The sequence below is a fragment of the Hylaeus volcanicus genome, chromosome 3 (assembly GCF_026283585.1).
Source record: "Hylaeus volcanicus isolate JK05 chromosome 3, UHH_iyHylVolc1.0_haploid, whole genome shotgun sequence".
NCBI classification, from domain to species: Eukaryota; Metazoa; Arthropoda; class Insecta; order Hymenoptera; family Colletidae; genus Hylaeus; species Hylaeus volcanicus.
The window spans coordinates 5693729-5718007 of record NC_071978.1 but is presented as its reverse complement, the minus strand read 5'-3'; the positions used below and the strand labels follow the sequence as shown (position 1 = coordinate 5718007).

At 39.4% G+C, this 24279-nt stretch overlaps 2 protein-coding genes across 4 annotated transcripts in view; one reads left to right on the top strand and one right to left on the bottom strand.

Annotated features, from left to right (window-relative positions):
- Positions 1-124: 124 nt before the first annotated feature.
- On the top strand, positions 125-5578 carry LOC128873152 (ATP-dependent RNA helicase DHX30-like). 3 transcript variants are annotated; one of them, XM_054116496.1, is made up of 14 exons: positions 125-275; positions 945-1015; positions 1128-1251; positions 1340-1387; positions 1466-1529; positions 1645-2030; positions 2109-2296; positions 2489-3475; positions 3562-3903; positions 3982-4202; positions 4278-4482; positions 4557-4746; positions 4809-4879; positions 4954-5578. In XM_054116496.1, the coding sequence occupies exons 2-14, from the start codon at positions 966-968 to the stop codon at positions 5183-5185; spliced, it is 3108 nt and encodes a 1035-aa protein (XP_053972471.1). In that variant the 5' UTR covers positions 125-275; positions 945-965; the 3' UTR covers positions 5186-5578. The 3 variants fall into 3 exon arrangements, with proteins under 3 accessions (XP_053972471.1, XP_053972473.1, XP_053972472.1); XM_054116498.1 differs by lacking the exon at positions 125-275 and adding an exon at positions 303-321; XM_054116497.1 differs by lacking the exon at positions 125-275 and adding an exon at positions 359-393.
- A 1000-nt stretch (positions 5579-6578) lies between these two features.
- LOC128873840 (uncharacterized) overlaps positions 6579-24279 on the bottom strand; it is an 83135-nt gene continuing 65434 nt past the window's right edge. The window contains exons 7-14 of the mRNA XM_054117742.1: positions 12766-12879; positions 12072-12205; positions 11824-11974; positions 11429-11760; positions 10934-11152; positions 10696-10798; positions 7867-10482; positions 6579-7428 (exon numbers count right to left, since the gene is read on the bottom strand). Coding sequence (XP_053973717.1) covers positions 7892-10482; positions 10696-10798; positions 10934-11152; positions 11429-11760; positions 11824-11974; positions 12072-12205; positions 12766-12879 — 3644 coding nt within the window. The 3' untranslated portion in view covers positions 6579-7428; positions 7867-7891. The remainder of the gene's footprint in view (positions 7429-7866; positions 10483-10695; positions 10799-10933; positions 11153-11428; positions 11761-11823; positions 11975-12071; positions 12206-12765; positions 12880-24279) is intronic.

The following is a 24279-nucleotide window of genomic DNA, read 5'->3' as shown; positions in this document are numbered from 1 at the left end:
GAACCATCTCTTTCAAGGTGTTACAACATTTTTGGGACACCCTGTATAAGGATACGGACATCGAAAGGTTTCAACATGAGTTTTGCTTCTATAAAACTACACATTGTAAGTCCTGCAAAAGTTTCGCTTCTTGTGCACTATACTACTCTATCTATGGTGGTATCGTGGTATAGATATCCACAAATGTGTGCAAATATACTGAAACGTGCTCGAAGTTGCTCAAAGTTACAAGATAGACTGTTTTTGATATATATTAAAAAATAATTAATTGATGTGTACGTTAATGATTTCCAAATACTGTGAAAAGTGATAAGAAATTTAGTAATGCACTAGAGATATTTCTGTAAAGCGTGATACAATTTTAACCGTAATGCGGTTTGTTTAGTCGATTCAGTAAATATAATACATGGAAATCCAATTTTATATTTTCTGGAACATTAATTAATCATTAGAATGATTTTCTTTATGATAAATGTATTCCTTGTATAATTATATTGTGTCGTCATATAAATGTTCATTTCTTGCTACTTAATGTTAATCTTTATGTACATGTAATCTTTATAGAACATTTGTAATGTGGTTAATGTTGATTTTAATGAAGTTTCACATTTTTTTTGGACAACAAAAAATAAGAGATACATATTGTTTTTAAGTGTTGTAATTCAAGTTTAAGAAATGAAACTATACTTGACACTTTCAATCTTATGATATTATTTTAAAAACTACTGGTGTTATATACAAAAAAATTCTCCATATAAATTTATAGTAATAAATGATGAAATAATGTACACATCAGTAAATAAAATATCTGGAAGATAGTTTCATCCTTTAAATTTATGTTACAACAGTTAGAAAAATTATACATCCTTCACATTTGAATGTGCCTATAATATTTCTACAAATATGTATAATTTAATACTTATAAGATATTTATTTTGTTATAGATTTATTATATAATGTAAAAAATGTCTTTGATTCAAATTACATCTACTCTAAGGAAATCAATATGGAATTAGTAAGTAACACTTAAACTAATTTATGGTGGTTTTTAGTGTATAACACTGGTATTGAACCAGAGTATACCTGTATTTAAAAGTATGTATGCTAATAATAGTTTTATTGAACAGTGCATTATCACGTCAAAGAAATCAACTATGTACAGCATTTTTCAAAAATAATTATGTACATCCAAAAACATTTTCTCATAACAATGAAGTAGAAACCAATCTAAAGTCCAACGATATTGAGAAAGTAAGATATGGATATTCATCAACTTAATGTTAACATTTTATTTCAGTAAAAATTGATTAAACTTAATGTAATATTTTCTGTTATGTAGTCTCAATTTTGTAAGGACCAAATATTAGAAAATATTGACTTGGATACAGTAAGTATAATTAATAACAAATTTTATTGAAAACAATGTAAAAACTTGGTAGATATAGCACTAAATAAAATGTTATAGGAACCTACACAAAATGATAAAGGAAGTTCATTCTTATCTCATAAGTTACAAATCTCAAAAGACCGTAAGTATGATAAGACAACGATAAGAATATCCTTATTATATATTTAATTTTATAAATATAACATTTATTATCAAAATATTGCTCTTTACACATGTTTTTATACTATTAATTGCAGGTATTGCAAAATTGTATCCTCAACCTGTACAAACCCTTGTTAATTTTTATAATATTGTAAATAAGGAATTTAACATGAAAGAATCTATGTCTTTCAAATATGAAAAGTTTAAATACTCTGGTGTCAAAAAATTCAAATGTACTTTGAAGGTTTTATGGCCCTTGGAAAAGACTTTTACTGATACAGGAATAAAACAAAATGTAGTTGCAGCACACACAGCAAGGCAGTGTTTGACTTGGTTGAATTCCCTCCATAAAATTAAGGGATCAAGACCTCTATTATATAGCAGAGAAGAAATTAAAAATTTGTTGAATGTGCCTAGCAATTTAAATTTTAAGTCAGAATTTAAAAACGAAGTTGAAACACTAGTAAACACATTTAATAGTGTAAGTTGTGTTTTCAAGGATATATTTTTAATACTTTCAATGCTTTTTGAATCGGTTATTCACAATAAATACTTTTAGGAGATAAAAGAAGTAATACAAGCGTCACATACTATCAATATTAATCAAGATACTTCACAAAAAGATGCAACTAACGAATCCCGCTATACGGAATCACGAAGATATAATCAGTATCGTAATTCTGATTTAATGGACCGACTTTCATATACAAGAAATAGGGACAATAATTTGCCTATTGCTAAGTACAGGTATGTAATGAAAACTCGTATATTATTCACTTTCTTGAAAAATTTTGTTCTTTCTAAAGTAGTATTTTGTTTTAATTTGTCAAGAAGTCTAAATAAAGGAATGAAAATTACTTATTACTAGAAAATAGAATTGTATATTTATATATATTATACAATAAATAAACATTTTTTATAAAATAAAATTCTTTTCAGAACACAAATTCTTGATAGTTTAAGAGATAATCGTGTTCTCTTGATCAAAGGTGATACCGGTTGTGGCAAGAGCTCCCAAGTACCACAGTATATATTAAATGATTATATACAAAATAATAGAGCAGACCAATGTAATATACTGGTGGCAGAACCCCGTAGAATTGCAGCTGTATCTTTGGCTGAACGTGTTGCTGCAGAGCGAAATGAGGCTGTAGGCGACGTGGTTGGTTATCATGTGCGACTTCACCATACGATACCAAGAGAACGGGGTTCCATTCTATTTTGCACGACTGGTATGCTGTTACGGAAGCTACAAAGTGATCCTACATTAAGTGGAATGTCACATGTAATTATAGACGAAGCCCATGAGAGAACTCTGCAGATTGATATATTGCTTAATCTCTTGAAAGAACTGATAGCGGCTAACCCGTCTTTGAAAATTATCATTATGTCTGCAACTATGAATGCAGAATTATTCCAAAAATACTTTTCCTGTCCAGTTATTGACGTCCCTGGGAAAGTATTTCCTGTAAAAATGCACTTTCTAGATGACATTGAAATCTTTGATAAGAAGTCGTTCAGAATGTTTGATCCCAAAGAGGTGGACATTCCTTATGACAGAGTAGTACAATTAATCCGCTGGATTTTAGAAAATAAACCACCTGGAGGTATTTTATGTTTCCTTCCAGGTTGGCAAGAAATTAAGTATGTCTGGAAATTGTTAGAAAACCAAATTGATGCTAGCACAATGATACTACCACTTCACTCCAAACTGACACATATTCAGCAACAACAAGTTTTCAATTCTGTTTCTGAGAATTTTACAAAAGTTATTTTAGCTACAGACATTGCTGAGAGCGGTATTACTATTAAAGATGTTACTTACGTTGTAGACACTGCAGTTAAGAAAGATATGTACTGGTGTTCAGATAAGAAATTGTACACCATGTACAGTTCTTGGATATCGCAGGCAAATATTTGTCAAAGGTACTTGTTTAAATTACCATAATAATTATTTTGTTTAATAATATCAAAATTTAAGATAATGTGCTAATGTTCTTAATCATATATAGACAAGGAAGAGCTGGACGTGTTAGACCTGGAGAAAGTTACCACTTAATCCCAAAAGAAGAATATGAAAAATTAAAAATGTACCCAGAGCCGGAAATATTTAGAACGTCATTGAACCAGGCAGCTATTATTAGTAAAACATACAGCAACAAGAAATTACATGATTTTTTTAATAATATGCTTGAACAACCTGATAGAATATCAGTATCGTGGGCTATACAAAACTTGGAAGAACTTGGTATTCTTGACGAGAATGAAAATCTCACACCTTTAGGAAAACGTATAACATATTTTACATTGGATCCTACATTAGCTAGAGCAGTGGTGTTTGCTTCTATATTTCAGTACGTGCATTAAAATTTATATATGAATTTTAGTCGATTTGCATTATTTGTACTAAGTGACTTTTTCTAAATTTGCAGATGTTTGTCTCCTATTTTATCAATAATTGTCTTGTTTACCACTGAGAGTGAACTATCCATCAATTCGTTAAATGATAAATCAAAGATGCTTGAACTAAAACGGACGTATCACAGTACAAGTGATCATATTGCCTTGTTACGAATGTATAAAGAATGGAGAAGGACGGAAGTTCATCCGTTATATCGCGACAAGAATAACAAATCTTTGTATTTACTATCAAGTAAGATTATTAACAATATGTATTTAATGAAGTTCAATGTTTCAATTGTTATTACTATATATTATTTAATTGTAGATGTACACGATTTGCATGTAAACGAGCTCATCAATAGCGGTATTCTTCAGACAATTAGTGACTGTAAGCTTGCAAATACTTATGGTGATCAGAATGCATTAACACGAGCTATTTTATTTTCGGGAACGGGTCATTTATTAAGAAAATCAGATTTTGGAAATCAAAATGGTTATTTCACAAAACATGCAGACGTGTTATTAGCCGCGTGAGTACAGAATTTTGAAATGTGCATTACTACATCATAAGATAAGTAACTGCATTGTATGTATTTTTCCTCAGAGACGGGTCAAAAGTTGCTCTTCGTAAAGACAGTGTAAATTACAAACGCACAACATGGCCAAGCCAGTTTTTGACATACATTAATCGAACAGAGATGGCACGGCAACGAGTCAGCATTGTTCCCGATACAAGTATGATTTCACCTTTAACGGTTTTCTTATTTAACCAACACGAAATCCATCAATGGAAGGTATGTTTTCTACTATTGAATATCACTATTCAAACCATTTTTAATAATTATTATGTTTGTAGGATATTGGCGAAGACAATGTTCGTTTGACAATAAATAACGCTAATAAGACATCGTTGTACTGCAATGAAGAGTTCGTAATTTTTCATTCGCTATTTATGCATTGAATTTCCATAACATTTATTTTACATGTTATCACTTTTCCAGGACTGCAAATCTACTATTGAATTTTCGAAATGTTTTGTGGAGTACTATAAGTTATATAGTTCAGTACGAAGGTGTTAAAGACCATGAACAGAATTTGGAAAAGGTTAAATCATTCAGAGACAAAATGTTGCCCGTTCTCTTAAAAATATTACAGGATACGTCGGCAGAACTAGACCTTGATAGATCAGACACTGTACCCAAGGATAAGTCATTTAATCGTCGAGTGTATTGAATTGTTAGAGAATGTTTACTTTAAATATATTTATACTAAATGTTAATTTCCTTTTTGATTTTGAGACCATCACTGAACTTGTTATTTCATGAAGTATACTTGACAGGCTCATACAGAAAATATGTTACACGCTTGATTAAATGAAAACTGTATTATTTTTATTTTATATTGAGAGTTGCGGCAAAGAGTAATATGTAATACGTAGAAATAATATCATTTTGTGTATAAATACATGCAATAACTAAGAATATATTTGTTTTTTCACAAATTTCAAACATACAAATTATAAATATAAATTTCATACATAATCGTGTACATATATGATCATAGTATAATTTTAAACAGTAGCGTTTGTAATCAGATAAAGTTCAATAAAGTTTAGTTCCTATTCGATTTTACATAAACAATAAGTGAACTTGATGTGTCGATGCATATCCCTTTTAAAATTACAAATTTACATGCTCCTTTTTTAAAAATCTCGATACTCTACCAACACCACCGAGAGAATTTCGATTAAACGAAACCGATTACATATCGTTTTATTTCAGAAATTATCGTTTATCGTACGCAGTTTGTTTTTGGTCACTGAAATAATTAATAATAATCTACGCTAATTTACACTACACGGCTACTGCGTGTATATTCATAAACATTTACTTGCAACGTTCATTTGTAAATATATATATGTGCATTACTTCAGCAAACGCAATATAAAATACAACAATTTTTCCTATATATCCTTACGATACATTACAAAAATTCAATATATTAAAATCTACTTTGTATATACATTTGGCAGGTACGTCGAAGCGTGCGCTTCCGATATAAAAAGAGGATGTTATTTTATTACAATATATGCGAGGATTATTAAAAAATCAGGTTCTTACGTAACAATCGCTGTTGTTTCTTTACTAATTTTTTCAAGAATTCAATTTTCATCTTTTGTGCTCGTATGACTGATAGTAAAACTATAATAAATTAACGCAATAACGGAAGAATATATTAAGATATATTATGGTATAAATTAATAGAGAAAATATATAAGTAAAAAATACATATAAATATATATCGGTAGTAACTCTGTTTTGTAGTGTATGCTATCGTTAAACAAAGCGTAACATATTTCGTTATAGCAACAACGGAGAAAAGATTAATTTATAGTCAAATAATTAAACTGCAATGGAACAATAATTTTTATTCGTAAAAAAGTTGGTAATTCATTAATAACTAACTATTATAATGCTTTGTTTGATGTATGAGTACACGAAATTAAAATACTTTTGACTATGTTGTTCGGTAATAATTAAAATGCAATAACAAAAATGTTAGTTATATTGACGAAGAAACAGTATAAAGTTATAATACCATTTTGGTAAGATATCATTACGTTTCAGTTCGTAATAAACTTTGAAATACGTTTAAATGGATTTTAGTTTTTAATCCCTTATTTAGATTGAAATTTTTACAAAAATAAACGTATATTAGCTTTATTTATTACGCTTTGCGCGCGGTAATATATATTATGTTATTTTATATAGCGTATTTCTATCTTCGCGTAGGAAATTATTATTATACCGACTAGCAAATAAAATTCTAATTGTCGCGGTTGAAGATACCAATATTCTTATTAACAGTATATATATATATTTATATACTTTCCTTTACAAGCTAATATTGCACATTCGGCCATTTTAATAATTAAGCTACGATACTACGATGGCAATTTTCAAGCAGTGTCAGCCGTAATTTTCATTACCTAAATGATTTACCTAAATGATCGTTCGAAGTTCATATAAACTTATTTAAGAAATATTAAATAAATACTGCCCCACATTTACTATCGTAGTAGTTTTCGTACCACACGTTATTATAAATATATTAGGCGTCTATAATTCGCTGTGAATCATATTATGAATTTAAATAATATTTAATGATAACATAATCATTCGCTATAACAGATTTATAATACATATAAGCTGTACAATACGAAGTGCAAGAGCGTTCCTGCAGCTACTTCTAGTTACTTTAGTTAACCAGTGGCTTTAATATAACCAACGAAATTTTAATGCCACTCCTAGTCGTAGCCTGGAGATTGTTAATCATGCAGACTCTGGTACCCGCTTGACGAACTCCAGAACGCGTTGCGTTCGAAATTTAATTAATTAAACTAACCATTAATTAAACGTACTGGCCGCAATCGTTTGATCAAGCAGGATTCACGTTTCGAAAATCTCGTTCTCGTTCTATATAATACAGAAATATGTACACGTTATAATTAAACAAAACTCGAAGACAGTGAACATCTTAATTCCCACAAGGGAAATCCTAGACATTATACTAAAATTTATAGTAAAACGTGCTATGTAATAATCATTCAAGTTCCTGTTCCAAGAACATTATAGTCAAAAAAGTATTGTTATTTTCTGTAACTCGAAAAATATATTTTTTATTTGTACTACTTCATTCAAGACCTTTACATAGTTTTCCTTGTTAACTCTTATACTGCAGAGGAACAAACAGAGAACCTATTTACTGAACTGCAGTGTTTACCTACTAGAATTTATAAATTCTGTCGATGTTACTCTATTTCCATTGTACAATTTGAAGAAACACTAGTAATACTTACTTTAAAAAAAAACCTTCACGAAAATATAAATAAATTGTTCTAATAGATTCCTTACCAAATTTCAAAGAGAGCCATCGAACTCAAATTGGCTCTCTGATCGTTTCTCGTGGTGGTAGAACGGTGATGAAGCTTTCCGTTTCGCTATCACTTGTGCTGAAGTTGGTCCTCTCCACGTTCTCGTTTCTAACTATAAGAGGCTGAATGTAAGCATTTCTGGGACAAATATCGACACCAGAATCCATGCTCTTCGGGAAACTAGTGAACGCCGACAATCTGCGAAAATTCCCAAAGAAGACACTATCGGTTCCCACGCTCTCGGCACCGCTCTCACTGGCGCCATCGCAGACAGATTCCGTTTCATCAGTCTCGGAGACGCTGGACACTTCGTGACCCAGCAGTCTCTTCTGCGACCCGTTGCTATCCGTGCTGCTTAGATAGCCACTGTCCTCCACCTTCCCTTGGAACTGATGATACCCAGGAACTCGACACATCGGGTTAGTCATCGATTCGCAGCTTCTGGACATCCTTGGTTGCCCTCGCGTGCAAGATCTCAGCTCTTGGCGTCTTCTCTGAGGGTTCTGTCGAGAATTCTCCAGTCCTCTGTCTCCGAGATGACACTGACACAGAAGTCTCCTCTTGTCCTCTTGACGAGTGTCCTTCCAGCAGGTCGAAAATCGTTGCTTGCAGTCACCAGAGTCCCCAGGATGCGTCCTCTGCTCGAACTCCGTCTTCCACTTCCCTCGAACCGAGTTCCTGACGTGGACGTCCAAGCTTGGCTCGCAGGAACAAGGATCAGTGGTCCCTACGTTGGAATGGTCGCTGGGGACAGGAGCACCGTTGCTGGTCGTAGGGTCACCCGCTTCGGCAGGACTCCTGTCCCAGCCGTTTTTTGACAGAGACGACGTTTTCTGGCAGTTCGTTGACGGTATCAGGTCCTTCACCCGCCGAGGGGGTTTGGGGTGTTGATAAATGTCCTCCGTAGGCGGCATGGGGACCACGTCGGGCTGATTGCTCGGTTGTCGTTGTCTCTTCGCTTGTCGATTGTCTGGTGTCAGGTACTTGCACATCTTCCAGGACATGGTGTCCTCCAAGTGGTCGTTCAACGAGTTGGTGCTGTTGGTCAAACTGGAGTCCCTCATACTGGACTTAATTCTGGCCTCGTAGATCTCACGGAGGCTGCCGTAACCGCGCTGCAAGCCCGTATCGCTCTTCACCGAAGTTTGATCGCGAAAGCTGCCTTTGCTCTTAAGGAGGATCTGAGCTGGTCTCTCCAGGGAGTCCACGTAGACTTCGTCGGGCACCTCCTTCTCGTAGTTCACGTCGTCGTTGATTTTCAGCTTCATGGGTTTTCTGTCCAGTGTATCTGGCTCGTACTCCGATTCATCCTGTTTCACGTAGTTGTCAGGGGAATCCTGGACCTTGATGGTCAGGTGTCCAGGGTTTTCTGGCTCGTATTGGATCTCTGGACCGGAGTCGTCGCTGCAGGCTGGGCTGTCATAGCCGTCGTTTACGTACACCTCGCTCACCAGGGAGTAGCTCTCGGATCTTTGCGAGGAAATCAACTCAGGAAGACTGTTATAATAGTTCCTCTCAAGCACGTCTTTGTTCAGCTTAGAGATCGTCATCTCGCCAGTCCTGGTGTTGATCACCGCGTTTTGCATGGTCAGTTCCTCGTCCATGGGTAAAGCAGTGGACAGAGCAGGGCTGGATTGGTCAGTAGAAATAGGGGATGTCGAAGACTTCCGGCTGGACTTGGAACGCTCCAAGCTGTCCACCTCGTAATCCATGTTCCCCGACTTCGACTGCTGTTCCAGGACCTTCGTGCCCACCATTTCACGAATAACAGCGTCCATGATACGTTTCGCGGTATTATTAGCGTTTGGAAGCTCATTTATCATGTCAGGCAGCTCCTTCTTCGTTCGAGTTGAGCCTTCGTTCGACTTCTTTGTTGATCTTTGCGACGAGTTGGAGCCAGCTTCTATCTTTTCTGTTTCCTTGTCTTCGAGAGGAGTCTTCGGGGAAGTGTTTCCTTGGTCTTCCTTCCGCTCGACTATACCATTCTCCTCCATCTGTTCGATGAATGAATTCTCGATAGTCCTCCTAACTTTCGCGTTTAGGGCGTCGTCACCACTGGACCCACTCGAATCGCCATTTTCCCGGTAGCAGTTGGTTTCTTCGAACATGGACTTGGTGGATCGTTTGGAAATGCTGTGTCGATCGTCAGGCGTGATGATCTCGCTCCTTGCCGTCTGATGGTAGCTCTTCAAGGTGGTGTTGTCCTTCCAAGCGTACAGAGCCATTCCCTTTGGGTTCCTCCCTTCCGAGTCGAAGTCTCGCTTGGCGAGTTCCTTGAGGTACTCTAGGTTTTTGGCGAAGCTGCTGGTGTTTTCTTGGAAGTTCCTCCGGGTCTCTTCTGTGTCTCGCCAGCGACGCTGAGGCGTCCTGACGTCCTCCAGCCACGCTCGCACTTTGCTCTCACCTGGATTCGGTAGATCGGTCTCCGGAAGCGTGGACGTGGCTGTGAAGGAGTCGGTGCAGCCAGGACACCCGGTGCATCGCTGGGACTTCCGCGACTTCGCGGTCGAGCCCTGAACCGAACTCGGCGACGATCGTTGCTGGTTCTTGCCTGTGGAGTCGCATCGGTCCGAGCTGTTCTCCTCTTCTGGTATACCTGAGTTGTTATTCTTTTATTGAATGATAGAATTCGTTTTTTTTTTTTTTTTAACGAATTAGTCAAAAATTAAAAGGCCATCGAAGCTACTTCCTCCACCTTCCTATGTCATGTTTCTTCAAAGTGAAGAAGTAACCTTGATCAGCCAAATGCTTTCGCTTGGATAACAGTGGGAGGAGGAACCAAAAACCAAAGAGATTTGAGAAAACTTACCATTGAGGGTAGGAACATATCTCTTGGCGGCCATTTTGTGCTTGGCAATAGAGATAACCTCCCGAATCTTGAGAAGGAACTCGATGGCGGCTGGAGGGGGCGCCTAGAAAAATACCGGGCTGTCCTTAATTATCTGGGGATTATCCAAGCTCACGACTCAAGGAACAAATTCACTTATCATGTCTGTTTTTATTATACTTCGGTTAAGTCTATTTTAAGCTGATAGTTGTTAGCTTACCAGCAATAACTGTCTGTCGAAGTAGGCTGGGTTGAAGTATAATTTTCTCCTCTGTGCCCCGGGCAGTACAGGGATATCTTGCTGATGGGGATTTTCCGCGGTTTCCACGACTCGTACATCCTCTTCCGGTATCCTTTCACCTAAAATCGAGCCGGAACCGAAGCAGAGCTCGGACTGCTCCAAATAAACGCAGTGAGGGTGGATGACGGCCGATGTTACCTGATTTATGGAAATGAGTCTCTTTACATAAGATTCTTACTTTCTCTGGAGGCAAATACTTACTTTCTTTTAATAATTGCTTTTCGACGATATTAACGATGTCACATTGAATAACCATGATGATACTTGTACTTAATCTTTTGCTCAAGCATTAAATAGTTAAAGGACTTGTTAATTTCACGATGTATCCTATACTTCAATAGGATCCTCTAGTTCAAATTCGAAAGAAGAAATACGCCTGTAATTTGAAAATAGGAAAATACTAGTTCCACTTACGTTTTCGAAGCCCTGTTCTCCGTCACTGGCCGGAAGCTCATCGCCAAGGTCACTTTCCGTTAAACCACTGTTGGCGTCGCTCTCGAAATGCCTAGATGCAGCGAGCAGTGGGTTGTTCTTCACCAATCCACTCACTTCTCGACCAGGTGACAGGTTCAATTCTGGTTCTTCGATAATTTTTCGTCTGGCCTTCTTGCTATGCAGATATAAAGACACGCTTGCGATGTATATCAAGGCCAGGATCACGGAGGATAGACCTATGGCTGTGTACTCGGTGGTGGACAGCCCTTGAGTGAGTTGAGTCGTTGAAGAGAACGTCACTTCTCGAACGTCTGAAGAGAATCATTGAGAAACAATGAAATTTTTGTTCTTGTTCTTAGAGCACTGTTACTTACTGCTTTTCGAGGGCGAACCAGCCACCCTGAAAGCCACGCACGGCGTGAACACAATAGGAAGCTTCGACTTCGATGAAGCGTCCCTGCAGACCAGTTTGGCTGTCACTACTCGACCTTCTGCTGCCTCTTTCAGACCTGCTTCACCGATCCACTAAAGATGGGTATATTTCAATGAAAAATAATATGCACTTTAACGAAAGATAATAAGTTTATAAATGGAAAATCTCTTCTTGGAGAATGTTACCAACCAGCAGAAACGTCCTGCCCTCGTCACGGAACAATCTAAAGGGCGGCTCGGTGTCCGAGATGTTCCTTAGTTCCAACCATCCTGTTCGACCTAATTGCTGAGCGCCAGCGACACCACAGACTGGTGTCGTTACACCTTACAGGAAGAGAATTTTAAATGAAAAAAATTGATATGTTAGCATTTCTCGTAACCGGCACAGCGCAAATTTCAAATTTCGTTACCCGTCCAGTTGAGCTTCGAGCGCAATCCGATGGATGGCGCTACGGGTAACGAAATTTGAAATTTGCGCTGTCCCGGCTACGAGAAATGCTTATAACTATTTAATTTCGATCAGAGCCGTAACAACAACGACCCTCGATTGTTGCTAATGATCTATACTTTATACTAGCAGCGTGAAAAGGTATCAATTGTTTGTAGAAAGTTAATAAACAATCGAATAAGGCGAGTGTTAACGATGTCGTGACTGTAAGATCGTATAAGAATTATTGATAATTATTTAATATCAATCATGATCGCACCAACAATTGTGCTTAAATGTTGTTACAGGTCCTCTTTATCTATCCTGTGTGTACAAAAATTATTTTTACAAAGTTGACAACTGGATGAAAATATCGATGACCAGCATGTAGTTCGTCACCTGAACGATTAATTCATTTCTTCGTGATGTAATTTTTGATATTTATGAAGGAACTCACCTTCGAAGCGAATTTCTGCGTGAGGGTAGATTATCTGGCCGCGTTGGGGTAGAAAAACGTAAGGCACCCTCTCAACTTGGCCAGTGCTGCTGACGAATCCCGCGACGTTGCACTCTGAAAAAGCACACAGAAACGTAATACTTCGTACAATTCTGAGATCTGCCCTCTGGATCTCAATTGAAGTGATCTCGATTATTGCAGGGCACTGAATGGTAAAGTTTTATTCGAGTAATAGATGACAAATAAAAACATGATACTGCAAGGGAATTACGAAATCGCACCCGAAATCAACTATCGATTAAGGTGAACCATTTTCCTTTGGCAGGGACCTTTCCTCCTCGACGTCTCAATTTAGAAGATCTTCATTATCGTAAATTTCTCGTTTGAGGATTCCTCGCGTGGCATCGACCGAGAGGAGAGCCTCGCTCGAGAGACTGTTGCAAAACAAGTCTTTTAATTCCGAATTAATAGTCGCTGTCTCATCGCACAGGGGAGACGGCGATCGTTAAAATGTTAATGGTTCTGTCGATGACGACCGAATTCATTCAGGGACGGGTTCTGAATATTCAACGTGAATTAGGTCCAATAAGAAGAAGAATCGACTTGGCTGTTATACAACTTGGCTCTTTACCCGAAATTATATTACGTCCTTTTTAGAATAATTCTAAAGTCGAAAGCAATATTTAATCTTGAGGTACTTTAAGTCGCTTAAGTCTTCGATATATAGTTTAGAAATATGTGATGTCCAAATGATGACTCAAACACCCCTCAATTCTACGCGTACCACGTCATATTTCAATTTCACTAGAATTTTTCACATAGAACGCGAGGTACTATCGATTCAAGTGGAATGACCCGAATATAAACCGTCCTCACGCGTGGAGACCACGCGTCACGGTTAACTGAATCATCACACTTTCAAACAGCACGGAGATTCCTTTTGTGGCGACACCGAGGAGTAATGATCGTTTCGTCGTGGGTCCGGGTCGTGGGATGCAATCTATGCGACTGTTGTGTATGCGACTCGCTATGGCATGGAGAAACCACGAGGAAAGTTGGAATCGGCGAGAATGTAAATATACAGTAGCAACAAATTTATACGGATGCACTAGTCGTGATTGGTTCGTGAATTATAATTAAAATTCCCTTTAAACAACAAACGATTCCTTTTCACTCTACTCGCGACAACCTGCATCGAGCGATCGCCACAATGTCAGGACGACTCCCGACGATCGAAGTGTCCTGACCTTGGATCCGTAAATATGCAAATCGTTTCGACGGTATTTTCTCTCTTGGTAGCCACGTGTGTCGTCTTGCACGAAGGCGCGTATCTTAGGAAAGTCGAAAGATGTACGGGACTCTCCCTTGGGCTTTCTCCAGTTGTAACAATGATGCCCTACTAAACGTAACCGGGCCAATTGGCTAAGTTCGTAAAGATTCTGCTTGTCGAGTGTCTTCTCCGCTTCGTATCTCATTGCTCGGATCGCTGGATAAGGTAGTCGTGCATGATTTGCGGTACACTCGGTTGCGTTGGACGGTGTACACGTCGGAGCCGCGGGAAAGGAGCTAAATGTTAAGTTGCGGTTAACTGAATTTAATTTTAGCGACGCTGAAGTCGATGGCTGCACCTAGAACCTCAGCGAATGCTGTACAGTACATTAATTCTGTTAATTATCGTACGAAAATGCTTATCGATCCTTTATCTGCGATGGGGAAAATGGGCATTCTAATTTCATGGTGTACATTAACGATTAGTGGTCCGACACGTTGATCAGACACGATTAGTGATTAAACCTTTGACTGCAAAAAGCGTATATACACGTTTCCGAGAAATGTTCTCAGAGAAATATTTCAGCTTACAGGGAATGTGCCCAATCCTCTCCAATTTCCAAACTAACTCCCTTAAAGCTTCATCAAGCACTGGCTGGCTGCTCCATTCATTACATTTACGTCCCGCAAACGAATCCAGTTCCTAAATCGTCGCATAAATTCGGAATTATATAATCTCAACTTTCATCGCTTGCGTCAATTAAAAGGATTTTACCGTATGCAAGAGGTAATATTCTAATCTATCAATTGGGCAATGAAAATTAACTAGTCTTCATCCAAAGTTTTATAGCTGCCAACGACACGTTTTCTCCCGATTACACGGAAAATATAATCGCGCGTATTCACGTTTCCCTCGAGACAACGGAAATATAATTTTCAAATCGCTATAAGCACCGCTCTTCTCCGTCGTTGAAGCGCGAGAAATAGCGGCGACGATTTAAGGCCCTTGAAAAATTCAACGAGGAACGGCATTTTCCGGTAGAACACGTTTTACCCATTTTCAGACATTCCAAGTTGTACGAATGTGCACACGCGCGGATAGAAACCACATCGAACACTGAAATCTTGATAAACGGTCAAGCATTATCCTATTGCGCTCTCTCGTTAAGGAACCGGTACCCTCTTCGACGCGATTTGCGACCGTCGGGGACTTCAGGCGTAGTTTAGTGTCGCGGGCTTTCTGACTTCCTATTTTTTGGCATCTGAAACTGCGATTAGACCGAGGGAACTCGTTAAGAGAAAGGGGAGAGGTGGAGGGTGATGTTGTTGAAACGTTGCACTAATAAGGGAACCAGGCAACATGGTTACTTTCGATTTTAACCTACTTTTACTCGTAAGGAAATAGCTCGTGCGGTTGAGAGGGTACTCTTCTTTCCTGAAATGCTTAACCCTTTGACGAATACAACGCACCGGTGTGTCCAAACAGAGTACAAATCCACAGCCCCAATCGTTTAATATGCTCGTTCGTACTCGTCAAAGGGTTAGGGAAGTCGAAATCAAAGTCATAAGGATGACAGGGAATTTAAACAACCAAAGAAGAACCTGTGCAAGGACATTGCCAGAGTTCACCAGTGACCTCGATTGATCCGCGTTCTAGGAATGACAAGAAACAGTGGCTAAAGTCGACAGGAATAGCCCTATTTACATTCCCGCGTAGTTCATCGTTCTCAGGACTCCCGCTGGTTTTACGCAACGTCATACGGGGCGAACGGACAGTGTGCACATGTGTCGGAGCACGTTAACCGTACTTCACCTGTCGGATTATGACGTTAAAGTATCCTCAGGTTCCGTCACTGCGAACAGTCCAGAGACATTAGTCACGTCGCCGACGTGCAAGAGCCTTTTTCACTCCGCGGTCTTGTCATCGTCGAAATCAGGCGTCTTCATACAGGGTGTATCGGAACACGCGGGGAGCAATGCTTCCACTTCGAAATGAATCATCCCGTGTCCAGCTTTTACTACTTATTTGCTCTAGCCTAAGGCTAACTCTCCTTGGTGCGTTCTCAATCTATGTTACACATCTGGTTAATCTACAGATTTGAAACCAGGCGTCGTTAAGCCAGATTTCTAGCGATTAGAACAGAAATCAACGCTGGGAGATTTATCGAAGAACATTTGTTCGCGGGCAGTTGACGAATTGTAACGAAGTGGAGGCTGCGACATAATTAGAAGCTCTTTATTAGATAGTTTGAGAAGTAGTGGGATTAGAAACATCAGCTCTGTTGGTGTCGAGGTCAGGTTAAAATATGGAACTTGCAAGTGGACTTTTCAAATTGTCAGTCAAGTTGGAGTAGGAGGAATTAACAGGATGTTTCGCTATTAGCCAACTGTAGCGATGAATTCAAACACCAGATTTAAAAGAATTTGATTAATACATTGAGTTCTTATCCATATTAAATGGTAGCTATTTACCTCAACATAAAACATTGTAAATTTTCTTTTTAAAGCAACAAATTTAATATCATTTTTTATTATCAAAATAATAACCTAGATTACACGACTGTATTAAATCTTGGCGGTCAAAGCAAAACGTTTTAAATTTGCCTAGCAATGAATGGATTAAACAGCCAGCCGTAGTACTGTAAAAAATGGCTAAATATCTATCAATACGTCCATTTAAAACGTATCTCCCGATTCCTTTGAAGAACGATCGGCGAAAACGAGAAACGGCGTTATCGCGAATTACCTCGTTGATTATGAAAAAGAGATTACGCGCTGTCGCGAAGGGAACCATGGGATTCAGTTGTACCGATGGGAGGCTATTGGCGTCCTAGGTTTCTCAGGAGACATCGTGTCGATCGGAGATACGTTTCTCAGCGCGTAGATAAATCAGTCGTGCTCAGGGATCACAGGATACGTCGATCCAAACTTGGCAAATGCGTACAATGACGGCGAATCGCGAGACGCGCTTTGGCGGTTCGAAGTCTCAATGTTCCTCGACGATGGAATCCTTTCAGGGGAGTTTCCTAGCTCGAAAGGTAAAGAACAATTCGAGCCACGCATGTACAGGTGACTTTTCTGTATAGCGATGAGCACGCGGTCTTCTCTCACGGATAATGGCAAGGGTCGCCTACCTTTCGAGGGCCATTGTTTACAGGGCTCCGGTATAATGTATTCTGTTCGATACCCTTGCACTAGTCTACGTGTTATTCACATTTATTGCATTAAATATATAGTGTTATTATGCTTTAATAGATGTGCAAAGGTTTGTTTCAAATAACTAAGGTAGACTGGGATCAATTGAAACATTTTTGAAAAAATGGCTTATCGTGACTTCATTTTGTATCTTATATGTTTGGTAATGGGTTTCAATTATATTCAGATCATCTGGTCTCAAAAGAGCATTATTGAGTATGGTAAGAAAGAGTATAAATGAAGCATAATTATGTTCAAATAAATTAGTTTTATTTCTTCTTATTCAACCTCAACATGAATTCAACGAATTTATCTAGATAAACGATTACAATACACACTAAAAAAAGATCAGATTCACTGAAAGCATTAAAAGTAGCGCAATGATAAAATTGAGTACAATATGTCAGCTAAAAAGGAATACCTGTATAAGGTGCTTGTATCACTGAAGAAACCTATTGATTGATTTGTGGAAAAGCAACTTCTGATTTGGGAGACCTTCGTCGGAGATGTTCCGTAACGAGACGGCTCCGAGTGCAAAGGGTTAAAAAATGGCGAAAGACAACCTGGAGGAGCGGTGAGCGCACGACGACGGTCAGGGTCAAGCGGTCGTGTCAGACGTTGTCTCCTGCGGGCTCCAAGGCCGGTTGTGTCCCTCCTGCGACCGATAAATAATCGATTCGCGGGTATACAGCTGCACCGAACACCGGAGGCCAACCGAACACGCGGCGACTGTGATCAAAAGTACCGCAAGGAACAATATCTCATTCCAGCCTCGAGTCTCCTGTCCTCTATCGCTGCGCGGGTCTTCATTGCGTCTGGATTCCAAGACAAACGCGTTTAGTAATCGCGTGGATTTTTTTCAACGCGATAACCGAGTCGTCCGTGAGAACTGTTACTCGCTAATGGTAATTTTGTTTCGAGCCCCGGGAACATATGCAAGCTGTCACGTTTTTCTTCTTGAATGGAAAATACAGTAAAATGGGACTGTGTCGACTGTTGATTCAGATTGTTGACATTCATTTAAGATAAATGTTAGTATATGGGAAAAGAGGAAACGAAGGAATTCGAGCGCAAGCGAAGTAGTTCTAACTTATATAAAATCAAGTTCGATATGATTGTTTGAGCAATCAGAAACTTACGAAGAAACCTATGCAAACGAAATCATGGGCGCTATAGCGTTTAACTATCACCGAGGAATGTGATATAAATCTAGGGAACAGCAAGCCAAGCAATAGGACCTGCTCGACCTGTGCGGCCATTAGAAATTCATTCGTTCAAGAATTGCCTGACTACTTGGTAGAAATGTGGCCTTGCATCGTCATGCATAAATCACACGCCACGTGCAACATCTAATGGAATTTCTTCTAATAGCTCCTGCGATTGATTGCCCAAGAAATTTACATAAGATTGGCCTGTTAATATCTCTGGCAACAAAAAGAGTGAGTTATAGTACGTACACAATTTAGTAGAGTTAGTTTTACTAGCTCCGTCTGTGATGAAGAGTTGTCAGTGACAACAATGGATGGTGACTTGAAATAGGGGTCAAGATGAAGCAGGACACACGTTTGTTTGAAGATTTTTCATTGTTCCTATGTTTCCAGAAGATGGTATCATGTGTGAGCCATCTGTTTAACCACCCTTTAAATATTTTTAGAAACACGGTGTAATACTCAAGATATGAGCTCCTGTCTGAGCATGAGACCTTCGCTAAGCAATTTCAACGCACAAAAAGAAATCAGCTCAAGAAATCAGCTCAACACCCGATTCCAATATTAACAAATCCAAGGTTCCGACTGTCACCTGTAAGTGTGTCCACTGAAACCATTCCCACCAAACTCGCGGATCCTGTTAGACGGTTCTAACCTCCACGTTAAACCGTTCTGGGAACCACCGGGCTCGGAACGTGCCGAGAATCGGCGCTTATCAGCATTGGGGCGCCCATAATTCCACGATTCCTGTTCCACCAGCGACACTATCTATCACGCGGCGAATAGGCACGCTCGGTTTCGAGGATTCAACGTGGTTCGGCTAAGGTCAGAGTTCATCGGCGCGGATCGTCCCGTTGACTCGTTTTCAAGAGGTCGTGTGCTTCCTCTCGATCGTTAATCAACGGCTCGTTATCCGATGGTCGATCGTAAAAGGCGCGCAAGTAGCCAGGGTACACCTACGAATAAACGGGGACACCGCGAGGAGTGCTGCCGGCGTTAATTGCTCTTGGCTGTCGATTATCGTAAATCGTGTCGTTCGGTGGGCCTCTTTAATGAGAAAGAAGCCGCTGGATCGACGTTCGATCGAGGGGAATTGAATGAAGGCTTCGCGGTAGCTGCTTGATGAAAGTGAGATGACGCTCTCGTGATTCTCTGCCGCTCCTTTCATCCCATGGGCACCAAATTCAATGTAATCCTCTTTCTTTTTTGTGACGGGAAAGTCGAATCGGCAACTCGATCCGGCGTTATTTCTCTCGTTATTTTTTTATGACGGCGGTTCTCGATCTCTTTGGGTCCACGAAACGGTTTAAAAGATGATTTAGCCTCGCTGAGATCACGGAAGGATTTAGAGAGAAAATAATAAACCTCATAGCTATTCGATCGAGTAAAGGTTCTGGATAAATTGCTATTTATTCGATTCACTTCATCTCTGATGAAGCTCGATGTCACTCGACTTAAATTTTCAAAATCAGTTCATCGCACTCAGGAATTAATTAAATTAATCTCCGACGTCCCTCAGAATTTCGAAAAGTCGTCCATTCGGCAATGGTGTCGCTTCGTTGCAATTTGCATACGCGTTGGTCGATATAAACGAAAAGTACAGTTGAATCCAGCACTGTCCTTAATTACCTGGCATGCGAAACGTCGCTCTCGCCGTCTGATGTTTTAGTGTATCCAATTACAAGAAACAATTACGCTCGACTCGTTTTCTTTTTAATCCACACGTGGTAATTCACACAGTCCATTTTTCGAGATAAATATTGATTATTGGCAAACAAGCGAAATTCCTGCATGAACCTTCAAATAAATTTGCTGCTCGTGTGTAATTAAAAGGTGACAATGTGGTCACAAATCAATAGAATGGCGTCGAGCGCAGCTGCAAGGGGCTTCAGTTGAACGTGCATACTGTTAGAAAACGAAGATTGCAAGACCATCGAATGAACAATTTTTCCGCACCGCCATTGGTGGGATTAATGCGCGCACGTGTATAGTATGCACGGCACGTCGTTCGTTGTAATTAATACCGGGATTGCGTGGACGGCCAGGTGATACTGGCTATTTCATGGTGTTTATAGGACTCCAGACGATTACGGTCACGGTTGTAACGCTGAGAACAATGGGATTAGGTCAGCATTTTATTAATGTTAATCTCAACGGTGTATTAGTGTTAAAAGGACCGCATGAATGGTAATTGTTCTATTGGAAGCAATAACGGAACGACTCCGGGGTATTTTGTCAAGCTTTAGGCGCTCGATAGCTAATATGTTCAGAGTTTTTAAAAATCGATGATCATCTTATCGAAATTAAAGTTAAACACGATATCCTTTTCATTTTCAAACTTTTCGGACAAACATTCACCCATCACCTACTTATTCATACGTATATTTTCTCTCCTCTTAATTAAGAACAATACGAATATTCCTGAAGAACGTATCACCAAATAACAATCACGACCGATCCACTTAATAACCAGCCAAGCAAACTGCACTTATGATAATTGTTCTACGCTCCATGGGTCCTGTACGTATAGTTTCCAGGAACGATTGAAGCTCTCTGCATGCAAATTGTTCCGAGGTCGCCGATGTCCGTGGATTACTGGAAACGAAATTACGAATATGCAAAATTGAAGTAGAGTATATGCTTAGGGTTGCTCGGTTGCACAATTACTGGAGCGGCTCCCAGGTACCCGGAAATATGAGCTGGAATCTCTGTGACCCTCCAGGATGAACATGCACGGTCGGGACACGTGGATGTACTACGATCCACACGTAGACAATTACGAACTTTTCGAGGTTACGTTTTCTACGATACCTCATAAAGGGTAAACGCAGCTACCGAGACAGAGATAATGACGCTATTATTTTCGAAGGAAGCTCCACGCGCACACCGTGGCCGTTTTCAGTCAGTTTTCAAAGTTCTGCGGTCACTGGCAGTTAAGAATGGCCATTCTCTTCGCGAAGTGAACCAGGACTTTATTACATAATTATGGAAAGCTGATAAGCGAAGTGGTAATGAATCGAGGAACGAGGTATCTACAACGGGACTCCTGGCGATTACCTGCGGGGAAAGAAGACGTGACAAATAGTTTAAACCATTTCGTAATGAGAATAATAACATATCATTACTGCGTCGAGGTTTTCTGTGTTAAGAAGTTCGATATTGACAGAAGAAACGTGTGGAAGAAGAGAATTAAAGCATAGAACGTAAGTACTCTTGGGCATGAAGGCGAGGCACATGCTGTCATTAACCTAATGCTGAAAATAATGTAAAAGGAACGCAATGATAATACAAATGGAATAATGTGGATATAATGTTAGACTATTTTCTGACTCTATCGTGCAAAATTGCGGGCTTAAATCGTGCCACCATTTTTACTGTGGATGTAGTACAGTCAGAATTGTATCCTTTTAATTCTGCACCTTCTTCAAGAATGTACATATTGTCCTTTACCTAAATTCTAAAAGAAGCAACGTTCTCTTACGAATTTATTTTAGCTTTGAAATAATGCCAAATAATGGTTATGTTGAGCAAATGTAACCCAACACGATAAAAGTACTGACATACAGGATTTTTGCTACAAGTCGTGATATCCCACGATATTACAGATCCCATCCTGCACCTATGCATCACTTTATATTTGAAGCACGCCGTGACGAAAGGATTAATACTCTACCTCGCAGGACTATAATTTACTTCCTACGTCATAGATGCTGTTCTCCGCCAAAGGTTCAAGCTTAACGCGCGTCAGACTTGGCAGTATTATTTAAAAATCGGAATCTTCCAAAGAAATTCGCAACAACGCCGATTTAATTGCGAATGGTCGTGCTGATATACGTCTGCAACAATTTGCTCACGACTAGACTTATCGATTCTGCATTCCGCGTGTGCGAATCGTGTGCACGACCGTCGTTTAACAATAAGACATTCTCACAATACCGATCGAAATCACGATCGGCGTCGACTTGCACCCGCGGGTGCACACCTAACCGGTCCACGATGTGCAAACAACCGTTCGATAGCTGCTACCACATTCGTGCACGTTGACGACGTACAGTGGTGTTCAAAACACGTGGACAACCATAGAAATCTGAAGCAGAGACGGTTATAAGCTAAACAAGAAAATGAACAACTTTTTATTCTGAAGAGGTTAAGAAAGTAATATGTCCATTACAAATTGAAAAAGTAGCGAATAATATTTTTCTAATAATGCGTTACAAAAGTATTGCAATATTTGCAACTCTGCTTTGAAGTATCTAAAGATCCGTCTCTTCTTAGCACAGACGAATACTTGGTAGATTTAGGATGCATCCGCAATGTCTACACGTAACACGTGTTCGATAGATTCATCAATCATTATGCTCCGACAGTTCTCTGGCAGAATTATTGATTTTAGATCGTGATATACGCGTGCAACTAATCATCGCAGGGGTTGCATTATCCGATGTGTTATTACAGGGCGAAACTCAACGGACGCCGCCAAACGTGCACGGATCTCGTGGCGGCCAGAAATCACGAAGGTATTCCATTATTATTCATAGCTCGCGATCGCTGGACGAGGAATCACGATTCTCAGATTATCGAGCTCCCTTCGAAGTGCGCCTCGGCTTCGTAAATATTGAACGGTCTGCTTAATTAAGCGTTTTCCATAATGAAAACCTAACGCAAACAATAACATTGTCTCTGAATGTTAGAAATATATTTATTCGATTTTTCATCGAAATCTATAACAAAAATTAATCTCGTGAAAAAGGAGATGCCTGTTTGTCATAAAACACTTTTTCTCAACTTCACGTTTATTCTTCAACTGTGGAAAACGATGGACGTTACACCGTCATTTGTAAATGTTTTACATCGCCAATTTTTCCAATTCATCCCCAGCCTGTGTGCTTCGAATTACGTAATCCACAGACGGATACGTTTGATACTTCTGTTTAAGAGAATTCAAAATGAACGACCCGTTTCTCGCTCGCCATGGCGTTGTATAAGCCCCATTAAAGTAGCGATTTACCTCGAGCCCCCATTCAAACATCATCACTCAATCTCCGCGAACGTTGCACAGCATGCAATTTATGTTTCTATTCCCTTGAACGGTCCGTCGTAGCTGATGAAATTCGAAGACACAACCGACTATTGAAAATTTGCCCCGCAACTACGAAACTCCATTGCGAAGAAAACGTCCTTAAACCATCCTTTCGATTCGCGTTGCGAGAAAATTACACGCTCGCACGCACGGGGCGCACAATGCCGCGATTAAACTCGTAACCGAGCATTTATCGGCGGTAAAAGGCGACGAGGTTTACGGTTACGAGCAAGGTGTTGATAATTGAGAGATTCGTGTGTCGTAAAGGAAGGAAGGTGATTCGAGACGCGACGACGCGAATGCTAATGACTCGAGATGATTTCTGAGTCTTGAAGGTCATCCTTTAAGGTCGAGGCGAACCAGGGTGGCGAGATGAATGGAGATCGAGGGTTTGAATGATTCTGAATGGGCGATTCGCGTTTATCTGAAGATCGAGCAGCTGCAAAATTTTAATCGAAGTAGAAATTCTATCATTATATGTCCCAGTCGGTACCTACATCGTGAGAACTTTTACTATAAAAGTTCAACTTCGATTGTTTCGACGAAGCAGAAAATATTTAACTTTTTAAAAAATGTTCATGACTGTTTCGACCTCAGGACCTGGTACAAAACGTTTACAATGCACGCGTTAACAATGAACAGTTTGTTGAGTGTCATGCTCCGTAGATTTTAATACCTTGGCATTATTTCTAATAATATGTAATTTGGGATAAATTCTACAACAAATTTTTCCAGCAGCGATAAATATGAGTAGTTATATCA